This window comes from Hyla sarda, chromosome 8 (genome assembly GCF_029499605.1).
Source record: "Hyla sarda isolate aHylSar1 chromosome 8, aHylSar1.hap1, whole genome shotgun sequence".
Lineage (NCBI taxonomy): Eukaryota > Metazoa > Chordata > Amphibia > Anura > Hylidae > Hyla > Hyla sarda.
This window is the reverse complement of record NC_079196.1, coordinates 216,102,679-216,115,154: the sequence shown is the minus strand read 5'-3', so window position 1 is coordinate 216,115,154 and position 12,476 is coordinate 216,102,679. Positions and strand designations below refer to the sequence as shown.

At 42.8% G+C, this 12,476-nt stretch overlaps 2 protein-coding genes across 2 annotated transcripts in view; both read left to right on the top strand.

Moving 5' to 3' along the window:
- The window catches only part of PRPSAP2 (phosphoribosyl pyrophosphate synthetase associated protein 2), a 59,419-nt gene extending 47,104 nt beyond the window's left edge, over positions 1-12,315 (top strand). Inside the window, exons 9-11 of the mRNA XM_056535573.1 lie at positions 5,368-5,438; positions 7,595-7,741; positions 11,174-12,315. Of these exons, the coding sequence (XP_056391548.1) occupies positions 5,368-5,438; positions 7,595-7,741; positions 11,174-11,332 (377 nt within the window). The 3' untranslated portion in view covers positions 11,333-12,315. The remainder of the gene's footprint in view (positions 1-5,367; positions 5,439-7,594; positions 7,742-11,173) is intronic.
- Positions 1-12,476, top strand: part of SLC5A10 (solute carrier family 5 member 10) — a 293,441-nt gene that overhangs the window by 98,685 nt on the left and 182,280 nt on the right. The window lies entirely within an intron of this gene.

Sequence of the window (12,476 nt, the reverse complement as noted above, 5' to 3'; positions counted from 1 at the left end):
GCAGCAAAACTGTTACAAAACTGTGCGGGCATGCTGGGAGTTTTAGTCTTGCAACAGTTTTGCTGCTTTGCAGCAAGTTTTACATACATTTTTGCCTCCAGTTCTAGTTTTGCAACAGCTGGAGGCACACTGGTTTGGGAACACTGCTGTAGAGCGTTGTTCCCCAACCTGTTGCTCTCCAGACAAAACTAAAACTCTGCTTAAAGGGGTTATCCAGGAAAAAACTTTTTTTTTTTTTTTTATATATCAACTGGTTCCAGAAAGTTAAACAGATTTGTAAATTACTTCTATTAAAAAATCTTAATTCTTATAGTACTTATGAGCTTCTGAAGTTAAGGTTGTTCTTTTCTGTCTAAGTACTCTCTGATGACACTTGTCTCGGGAACCGCCCAGTTTAGAAGAGGTTTGCTATGGGGATTTGCTTCTAAACTGGACAGTTCCCGAGACAGGTGTCATCAGAGAGCACTTAGACAGAAAAGAACAACCTTAACTTCAGAAGCTCATAAGTACTGGAAGGATTAAGATTTTTTAATAGAAGTAATTTACAAATCTGTTTAACTTTCTGGAACCAGTTGATATATATAAAAAAAAGTTTTATTCTGGAAAACCCCTTTAAGGCTTCCAGGGCATGATGAGAGTTGTAGCAGACAGACACAGGTTGGGGATCCCTTGTGTAGAGGCTCCAGGAAGAAAGGAAAGATGCTTGTACAGCAATGAAAAATAATAAATAAATAAATAAATAAAATAATTAATTAATAAAACAAATTATGATATAATTAAGATAGATAGATATAGATATAAATATAATCTAGCGATAGAGATATAAAGCAACAGGAGAATACAGCAGCACACTGCTAGCACAAAGATATAGATAAAACATGAGTATATATCGTATTTTTCGCCGTATAAGACAAAACTGGGGGGAAAAAGTCGGTGCGTCTTATACGGCGAATACACCCCTATCGCGGCGGTCCCTGCGTCCATCAATGGCCGGGACCCCCCCCCCCCGCCCGCTAATACAGGACATCACCGATCGCGGTGATGCCCTGTATTAACCCGTCAGACGCGGCGATCAAAGCTGACTGCTGCGTCTGAAGGGAAAGTGACACTAACCCGGCAGTTCAGTCGGGCTGTTCGGGACCGCCGCTATTTCACCGCCGCGGTCCCGAACAGCCCGACTGAATAGCCGGGTTAGTGCTTACAGGACACCGGGAGGGACCTTACCTGCCTCCTTCTCCATTCAGGGATCCCCTGTATGGCCGGCGCTCTCCTTCCTCGTCATCACGTCGTCGCGTACGTGCGTCGGCGTGCATAACGACGTGATGGCGGCGACGGAGAGCGAGGATACCCGGCCGGCAGCAGAGAGGTTCCAGAGCGACGGGGACACGGTGACAGCGATGGAGCGACATCCAGGGCAGCGGTGACGGGTCCGGAGCGGCGGGGACACGTGAGTATTAAAAACTTGGAAGTCTATGGTTTTGGGTACAGGGGGAAAAAAAACTGACAAAACCGTATAAGAAGCAAAACAGACTAAACTGGATGATACATACTGGTTTTCTATACGGTTCCGTACTGTTTTTACCTTGAAACCGTATACGGGAACTGTATAGCCAAGGGGATAAGATATATAAACGTGTAATACCCCTTTAAGTGAATGGTCTACCTTGAAATACATTGCTGCCTCTATAATGGAGGGTGTCACCACTGAGAAGGGAGAAGATGTTACATGTCCGTCCTCCTCTATAATACATGAATGCATCGGTGGTGAATACACACAGCGTGAATCTTTCATGCAGCCAGTGCCGCTGCGCCCGGGTCATGTGAGGATGACTATGGTTTCTCTCATACACTGTGCATTATACATGGATGTGAGGATACCGGCGTCCATTCACCCCCGGCAGCCCGATTGTGCTATAACCACGTGGTCAGGGCTGAGCTTTTATCCCTTTTTATTCTAATAACATTTTCCATTTTTTTTCCCTTTGCTTGTGTATTATTTATAGTGTTAGTGTGATCGGTGCTTAGTTTGTTGCCAAGCAGGTGATAGCTCTAGAGCAGCGTTTCCCAACCAGGGTGCCTCCAGCTGTTGCAAAACTACAACTCCCAGCATGCCTGGACAGCCTTCGGCTGTCCAGGCATGCTGGGACTTGTTGTTTTGCAACAGCTGGAGGCACCCTGGTTGGGAAACACTGCCCTAGAGCACCTTACTGTAATGTGAGCTGGGAGTTGTAGTTTTGCAACAGCTGGAGGAACCCTGGTTGGGAAACACTGCCCTAGAGCACCTTACTGTAATGTGAGCTGGGAGTTGTAGTTTTGCAACAGCTGGAGGCACAGCCTTCGGCATTCCAGGCATGCTGGGAGTTGCAGTTTTGCAACAGGTGGAGGCACCCTGATTGAGAAACACTGCTCTAGAGCACCTTACTGTAATGTGAGCTGGGAGTTGTAGTTTTGCAACAGCTGGAGGCACCCTGGTTGGGAAACACTGCTCTAGAGCACCTCACTGTAATGTGAGCTGGGAGTTGTAGTTTTGTAACAGCTGGAGGCACCCTGGTTTGGAAACACTGCTCTAGAGCACCTTACTATAATGTGAGCTGGGAGTTGTAGTTTTGTAACAGCTGGAGGCACCCTGGTTTGGAAACACTGCTCTAGAGCACCTTACTGCAATGTGAGCTGGGAGTTGTAGTATTGCAACAGCTGGAGGCACCGTGATTGGGAAACACTGCTCTAGAGCACCTTACTGTAATGTGAGCTGGGAGTTGTAGTTTTGCAACAGCTGGAGGCACCCTGGTTTGGAAACACTGCTCTAGAGCACCTTACTGTAATGTGAGCTGGGAGTTGTAGTATTGCAACAGCTGGAGGCACCCTGATTGGGAAACACTGCTCTAGAGCACCTTACTGTAATGTGAGCTGGGAGTTGTAGTTTTGCAACAGCTGGAGGCACCCTGGTTTGGAAACACTGCTCTAGAGCACCTTACTGTAATGTGAGCTGGGAGTTGTAGTTTTGCAACAGCTGGAGGCACCCTGGTTTGGAAACACTGCTCTAGAGCACCTTACTGTAATGTGAGCTGGGAGTTGTAGTATTGCAACAGCTGGGGGCACCCTGATTGGGAAACACTGCTCTAGAGCACCTTACTGTAATGTGAGCTGGGAGTTGTAGTTTTGCAACAGCTGGAGGCACCCTGGTTTGGAAACACTGCTCTAGAGCACCTTACTGTAATGTGAGCTCTATTGTCACAACCATTTATGACACGTCTGTTCCTTAGTTTTTGGTAATTGATATATCGGTACACATCTAGAAGCTACGGTAACATTGTGCCCCGAACCCTAGAATGCAAAAAGATATTCCAGATATAAGAACCCCCTGTCCATACGGCTCGATTTAGGCTGCCGCATTTGTCATAAGAAAATCTCTTGTTCTCCCCTCTGGAAGCTGCAGGATTACACTGTAATCTTAACAACAGATTGGAAAGATTTGGTTCCAAATATAAGGATTAATAGGGTTATCCAGGATTAGGTAAAACGTAGCTGTTTTCTTCCATAAACAGCGCCACTCTGCTTCTCAGGTTGTCTGTGGTATTGCAGCTCTGTTCCATTGAACTGAACGGAGCCAAGTTGTAATACTACACACAACCTGGGGACAGGCATGGCGCTGTTTTGGGGGAATAGAGACCCTTTTGGACAAACCCTTTTAAAAGGAGCCTTTTAGAAGATTTTACTATAATACCACCCATACCGTGCTACTTCAATAGTCAATTATTCATACAGTGTCCATGTGATAGCGGGACATTAACCCCTTAACGACAAGCGCCGTGTATATACGGCGCTGTTGTGCGGCGGTTCTGTGAAGCGAGCTTCAGGTCCTGGCTGCTATCAGCGGCTGATACCGGCAATCGGCCAGAGGCCCGACATTAAAGGGGTACTCCGGTGGAAAACATTTTTTTTTATATCAACTGATGCCAGAAAGTTACACAGATTTGTAAATGATTTCTATTAAAAAGTCTTTTTACCCTTCCAGTACTTTTTAGCAGCTGAATGCTACAGAGGAAATTCTTTTCTTTTCTTTTTTTTATTTCTTTTTTGTCTTGTCCACAGTGCTCTCTGCTGACACCTCTGTCCGTGTCAGGAACTGTCCAGAGTAGCATAGGTTTGCAATGGGGATTTTCTCCTGCTCTGGACAGTTCCTGATACGGACGTCAGCAGAGAGCACTGTGGACAAGACAAAAAAAGAAATTCAAAAAGAAAAGAATTTCCTCTGATACATACAGCTGCTAAAAAGTACTGGAAGGATTAAGATTTAGTTATAGAAGTCATTTACAAATCTGTTTAACTTTATGGCATTATAAAAAATAAAAAAATAAATCCACCGGCATACCCCTTTAACCCATCTAAAATGCCGAAAATAGACTCCCGCAACTCAGTGGAGCTGATCGGGATTATCACTGGGAAATCTCTATGTCCCGATCAGCTGAGAGGACGGCGGGAAGGACTTTACCTGCCTCCTCACCATCCGTTCTGTCCCTCGATTCTCCACCCAGGCTCTGCAGGCTGGAGCAATCGAGCACAGATAACACTGATCTCTATACTATGGTATAGCATTGAACAGTGTATGCAATCTAATGGTTATAGATTGGGTATCATTTTAATTGTCTAGACCTACAGAATAAAGATAAGGTGTCATTTTTACAGAAAAGTACACTGTGTAGAATCGTAAGCCCCCAAAAGTTACAAAATGTTTTTTTTTTCGTTTCACCGTAGATTTTGTGGTGAAATGATTGATGTCATTACAAAGTGCTATTGGTAGCGCAAAAAAAAAAAAACAAGCCCTCATATGGGTCTGTAGATGGAAAATTGAAAGAGTTATGATTTTTAGAAGGGGAGGTGGAAATAACGAAAGTTCAAAAATGAAAAAAGGCCGGCATCCTTAAAGGGGTACTCCGCTGCTCAGTGTTTGGAACAAACTGTTCCGAACACTGGAGCCGGGAGCTCATGAGGTCATAGACCTGCCCCATCATGATGTCACACCCTGCCCCCTCAATGCAAGTCTATGGGAGGGGGCGTGACAGTCGTCACGCCCCCTCCCATAGACTTGAATTGAGGGGGCGGGGCGTGACATCGTGAAGGGGCGGGGCTATTATGTCACGAGCTCCCGACTCCAGCGTTCGGAACAGTTTGTTCCAAACGCTGAGCAGCGGAGTACCCCTTTAAGGGGTTAATGCAATCCAGGGGAAAATAACCTGTTAATCTTTTGCGATAAATATGCAAAATGCTAGCATTGGGCCGGAGCCCTGCCCGAAAATGAGGCACGAGAGCACAATTCAGATTGTTCCTATAGTAAACTTTTTTTTTGTGTGTGTGTTTTTGTTGCAGTGATGTTCCCCAAAGAAAAGCCTCCTATTACGGTCGTCGGTGATGTTGGTGGAAGGATAGCCATCATTGTTGTAAGTGCGAGCAGCTGGGTCCATATAGAGTCCAGACCTCATAGGTAGATATAGAGTCCAGTTATATAGAGATAGATATGAGATAGATAGATGAAAGATATTAGATAGATATGAGATAGATATGAGATAGATAGATATGGGATAGATAGATAGATATGAGATGGATAGATATGAGATGGATAGATATGAGATGGATAGATATGAGATAGATAGATATGAGATAGATAGATATGAGATGGATAGATATGAGATGGATAGATATGAGATGGATAGATATGAGATGGATAGATATGAGATGGATAGATATGAGATGGATAGATATGAGATGGATAGATATGAGATGGATAGATATGAGATGGATAGATATGAGATGGATAGATATGAGATGGATAGATATGAGATAGATGGATAGATATGAGATAGATGGATAGATATGAGATGGATAGATATGAGATGGATAGATATGAGATGGATAGATATGAGATGGATAGATATGAGATGGATAGATATGAGATGGATAGATATGAGATGGATAGATATGAGATGGATAGATATGAGATGGATAGATATGAGATGGATAGATATGAGATGGATAGATATGAGATGGATAGATATGAGATGGATAGATATGAGATGGATAGATATGAGATGGATAGATATGAGATGGATAGATATGAGATGGATAGATATGAGATAGATAGATAGATATGAGATAGATATGAGATGGATAGATATGAGATGGATAGATATGAGATGGATAGATATGAGATGGATAGATATGAGATGGATAGATATGAGATGGATAGATATGAGATGGATAGATATGAGATGGATAGATATGAGATGGATAGATATGAGATAGATAGATAGATAGATAGATAGATATTAGATAGATAGATATGAGATAGATATGAGATAGATAGATATGAGATAGATATGAGATAGATAGATATGAGATAGATATGAGATAGATAGATATGAGATAGATATGAGATAGTTAGATAGATATTAGATAGATAGATATGAGATAGATGGATGGATAGATATGAGATTGAGATAGATGGATGGATAGATAGATGATAGATATTAGATAGATATGAGATAGATAGATGATAGATATTAGATAGATATGAGATAGATAGATAGATAGATAGATATTAGATAGATATGAGATAGATAAATAGATGAGATAGATAGATAGATATGAGATAGATGGATAGATAGATATGAGATAGATGGATAGATAGATATATATGAGATAGATGGATGGATGGATAGATATGAGATAATAGATATGAGATAGATAGATATGAGATGGATAGATAGATATGAGATAATAGATATGAGATGATAGATATGAGATGGATAGATAGATATGAGATAATAGATATGAGATAATAGATATGAGATAGATAGATATGAGATGGATAGATATGAGATGGATAGATATGAGATAGATAGATATGAGATAGATAGATATGAGATAGATAGATATGAGATAGATATGAGATAGATAGATAGATATGAGATGGATAGATATGAGATGGATAGATATGAGATGGATAGATATGAGATGGATAGATATGAGATAGATAGATATGAGATAGATAGATATGAGATAGATAGATATGAGATAGATAGATATGAGATGGATGGATGGATAGATATGAGATAAATAGATATGAGATGGATGGATGGATAGATATGAGATAGATAGATATGAGAAGTAAATAAGAATCAGATTTTTTAAATTTTTTATCAAAATATTTAGCTAGAAAGTCGTGGGAGATATTGGACCCAATGGGGGAGATTTATCAAAACCTGCCCAGAGGAAAAGTTGCCCATAGCAACCAATCAGATCGCTTCTTTCATTTTTAACAAGGCCTCTGCAAAATGAAAGAAGCAATCTGATTGGTTGCTATAGGCAACTGGGCAACTTTTCCTTATACATCGTTATTGGCTGGGAAGTGTCATGTGACCAGTAAAGGGCACTTCTACCTCTCTGGCTTCTGCATTTAGAATTCACCTGGGGAAACAAAAGATCAGCAGCCATCTGTGTCCTCATGGTATCCAGTCTTTCATTCTGTCTTATTCTGCCATAATACCTACATGTTGAGTTGCCCGCGTTTGATGCCAGGATCTTACCGTTTCCACAGGACGACATTATCGACGACGTAGACAGTTTTGTAGCCGCTGCCGAGACGTTGAAAGAACGAGGAGCCTACAAAATCTTCATCATGGCCACTCATGGGCTCTTGTCCTCAGATGCTCCCAGGTTAATAGAGGAGTCTGCCATCGACGAGGTGAGAGGACGTCGCTGCAGGTGGTCTTGGGTTTTATTTTAGTTAAAAACTATATAAACTATATCAAAAGAGACTCCCGCTGAGCTCTGGACTTGGCAGTGACGGAAGGTGTAGAAAATAAGACTCAGAACGACACTTAAGTGCTGCGGAATCTGTTGGCGCTATATAAATAAAATTATTATAAATATTATTATTATTGCTCATCTTTCCATAACAAAGGTGCACGTACCCTTTAACCACTTGCTGACCCCTTTGACTTCCAGGCAGTCAGCAATTAAAGGAGTACTCCGCTACTCAGCGTTTGGAACAAACTGTTCCGAACGCTGGAGCCAGGAGCTCGTGACGCCATAGCCCTGCCCCCTCATGACATCACACCACGCCGCCTCAATGCAAGTCTATGGGAGGGGGTGTGACGGCAGTCACGCCCCCTCCCATAGACTTGCATTGAGGGGGCGGGGTGTGATGTCATGAGGGGGCGGGGCTATGGCGTCACGAGCTCCTGGCTCCAGCGTTCGGAACAGATTGTTCCAAATGCTGAGCAGCGGAGTACTCCTTTTAACTGAGACAGCCGTCGGTAAAAACTGGGCTCTATGGAGGAAAGGTAAGGACAGATTATTACTGTCCCTGCCTCCCCAATTGCTGTATACTCAGCGCTCAATGAGCCGTTAGGCCTTCTGCTTCCTAGCCTGACGATCATGTGATCGCTATGTAGCTGCAGAACGCAGATCAGCTCTGCAGGAATTTCCAGCGGGCTGTATTCTTCCTGTGACTGGTTTTGTTCCGAACGCTCGGTGCGGGCTGCGGAGGTTGTGACGTCATGGCCACGCCCCATCGTGAAGTCATGCCACGCCCCCTCAATGCAAGTCTATGGACATGGGTCGTGACATCACGGCCATGCCCCCCATGATGCCACGCCCCCTCAATGCATCTCCTATTTATCTATCTCATATCTACATATATATACCGTATTTATCGGCGTATAACACGCACTTTTTAGGCTAAAATTTTAGCCTAAAGTCTATGTGCGTGTTATACGCCAATACACCCCCAGGAAAGGCAGGGGGAGAGAGGCCGTCGCTGCCGGCTTCTCTCCCCCTGCCTTTCCTGGGGTCTAGAGCGCCGCTGCCCGTTCTGTTCCCCTGACTATCGGTGCCGGCGCCCCATTGCCGGCGCCGATAGCCAGGGGGAGAGAAGCGGTGCCGACAGCCAGGGGGAGAGAAGGGGTAGCGGCACCCATTGCCGGCGCCGCTGTCCCGTTACCTCCCCCCATCCCCGGTGGCATAATTACCTGTTGCCGGGGTCAGGTCCGCGCTGCTGCAGGGCTCTGGCGTGTGTCCCCTGCATCGTTGCTATGCGCTGCACGGCGCGGCGCATGACGTCAGTGCGCCGCGCCGTGCATAGCAACGACGCACGGGACGCACGCTGGAGGCCTGCAGCAGCGCGGACCCGACCCAGGTAATTATGCCACCGGGGATGGGGGGAGGTAACGGGGCAGCGGCGCCGCTTCTCTCCCCCTGGCTATCGGTGCCGGCAATGGGGCGCCGGCACCGATAGTCAGGGGGACAGAACGGGCAGCGGCGCCGATAGCCAGGGGGTGAGAAGGGCCGGCAGCAGGGCTCTAGACACAGGAAAGGCAGGGGGAGAGAAGCGGGCAGCGACGGCCTCTCTCCCCCTGCCTTTTTCCTGGAGATGTATCGGGGTATACACGCGCACACACGCACCCTCATTTTACCATGGATATTTGGGTAAAAAACTTTTTTTACTAAAATATCCTTGGTAAAATGAGGGTGCGTGTTATAGGCCGGTGCGTGGTATACTCCGATAAATACGGTATATATATAGATATATCTATATCTATCTATCTCTCATATCTATATATTTATCTCATATCTATCTCATCTCTATTTCATATCTACCTATCTCATATCTATCTATCTATCTCCTATCTATCTATCTCATATCTATCTATCTATCTCATATCTATCTATCTATCTATCTCATATCTATATATCTCATATCTATCTATCTATCTCCTATCTATCTCATATCTATCTATCTCATATCTATCTATCTCATATCTATCTATCTCATATCTATCTATCTATCTCATATCTATCTATCTATCTCATATCTATCTATCTCATATCTATCTATCTCATATCTATCTATCTATCTCATATCTATCTATCTATCTCATATCTATCTATCTCATATCTATCTATCTATCTCATATCTATCTATCTATCTCATATCTATCTATCTATCTCATATCTATCTATCTATCTCATATCTATCTATCTCATATCTATTTATCTATCTCATATCTATCTGTCAATCTCATATCTATCTCATATTTATCTATCTCAGTGTTTCCCAACCAGGGTGCCTCCAGCTGTTGCAAAACTAAAACTCCCAGGCTGTCTGGGCATGCTGGGAGTTGTAGTTTTGCAATGGCTGGATGCACCCTGGTTGGGAAACACTGGTCTATATACATACAAAGAAAATTACATAAAAATAAAGCCTGATGTATCATAGAAAAAAAGGCACAACAATTGTTTGATTACCAGAACGACAAGAAGCTTTTAAATCCCCTATGTACTAAAATAAATAAATAACACAAAAAGGTGTCTTTTTTTATTTTTTTATGATGGGTCTAACAAGCCCCGTCTGGAAGCTGTTAAAGGCTTTATCCAGAAATAGAAAAACAGAGCTAATTTCTTGCAAAATCAGCGCCTCCCCAGTCCCCAGGTTGTGTGTGGTATTACAACTTGCCTCTATTCACTTCAATGACACTGATCTGCAATACCACACACAACCTGAGGACAGGGGTGCTGCTGTACTCTGAAGCAGCGGCAGCTCCCATAGAGCATAGTCCTGTCTGTGATGATAAGGAGGAGACTGCTGGGAAATGATCTGTACAGAACAGGACGTCTCAGCTTAGTTTTAGGCCTGGTGACCAAAATTGAAACTGCAAGATGTCAGGATTATTTTAAAATAGAGCTAGTAAAATGAAACAAATATTTAAAATACATTAATTAATTAATAATTAATAAATTGAAAAAATCTTTAAAAAATATAAACATTTTGTTTAGAACGCTCTGAGCAGGAGGCAGGCAGTTATGGTGACATCACTGCCACACCCCCTTGTGCCATCATGCCACGCCCCCTCCATTCATGTCTGTGGGAGGGGGCGTGTCAGTCGACACGCCCCCTCCCATAGATATGAATGGAGGGGACAGGACGAGGGGGCGTGGCAGTGACTTCACAACCACTGCCGCGGGAGATCATGGGGGGGCCCCAGCAGCAGGACCCCCGCAAGAAGACATCTTATGATTAAAAAAATAAGCCTTTTTTTTATTTTATTTTTATTTTTTTTGATGACCCAGTCCTTTTTAAGAACTGTTAACTATACTTTCAATTTTCCCCCCTCAGGTAGTTGTCACCAACACAATCCCCCACGAAATCCAAAAGCTGCAATGCCCCAAAATCAAGACGGTGGACATCAGCATGATCCTGTCCGAAGCCATCCGCCGCATCCACAACGGAGAGTCCATGTCGTATCTCTTCAGAAATATAGGAGTGGATGATTAATATTTTGCCGTTTTTTGTTTTTTTTGTCTATATAAATATATATATATATTTTTTAGGAATTATACAAAGGGCCAAAACTGGAATTGTACAGTGTCTCTCTGTGCCGTATAAGCTCTGACCTTAAAACTTCGACAAAAGCCGTGTTTTCCGCGCTGTCTACCTGTAGGCTTTATTTTTATTTTTTTTTGCAAAATTTTTGTGATCAAAATTCTCACACAACACAAAAGATACAAAAAAGTAGAATAAAAAAAAATGCCTTTGTTACGTGCACTAGGGGGGGGGGGGGGGGGTTGTGAAGCAGCAATATGGGACAATATCTGCACTTACTATAAAATCTGAGAAAAGTAAAGTCTTTGAGTTCTGCCCTGATTGCTTAGTTGGGATAGGGGAAAGCTGGATGATGAGGTCCAACAAGGTCTCTCTTTTTGCTCACCCAGATCTCTTTGGCTCCTGAATGGCAGTCTAACTTATGTATGGGCAAGGATGCAGGGAATGCATTCACAAACCTAGCTTATTGGGGGGGGGGGGGGGGGGGGGGCAACATTGCTTGTCACTCAACTTTCCCGTATACAGATATGAACTGGATTTCTAACTTAATGTTTTATATCTAATTTTTTTTTTTTTAAATAGAGGCAAATGGTTTATTTTGCCCAGTTATTAGCACAGTGTTTCCCAGCCAGGGCGCATCCAACTATTGCAAAACTATAGTTTCGGAGTTGTAGTTTTGCAACAGCTGGAGTCAACCTGTTTGGGAAACATTATATTAGTTTGTCTCTGTCATTTTAATAATCCAATAATGCGTTTATGTTAGTCTGCAACCTGCTACCAAAGGGACGTTCAAGATCTATTCATTCATTTATTGAATATATCTAAAAAAAAATAATAATAATATATATATATGTGTATGTGTGTGTGTCATATATGACATATATCAATACTAAAATATATATAATTTCAAAACGCGCACACACACACACATATATATATATATATATATATATATATATATATATATATATATATATATATATATTTAGAATTATCCAAAATGGCGTATTCACACTACGACATTTTCTAGCAGAATTCCACACAGGAATTGCATTGCAGCAGCCTCCCATTGTTTTCAATGCTATTTTGCTGCACT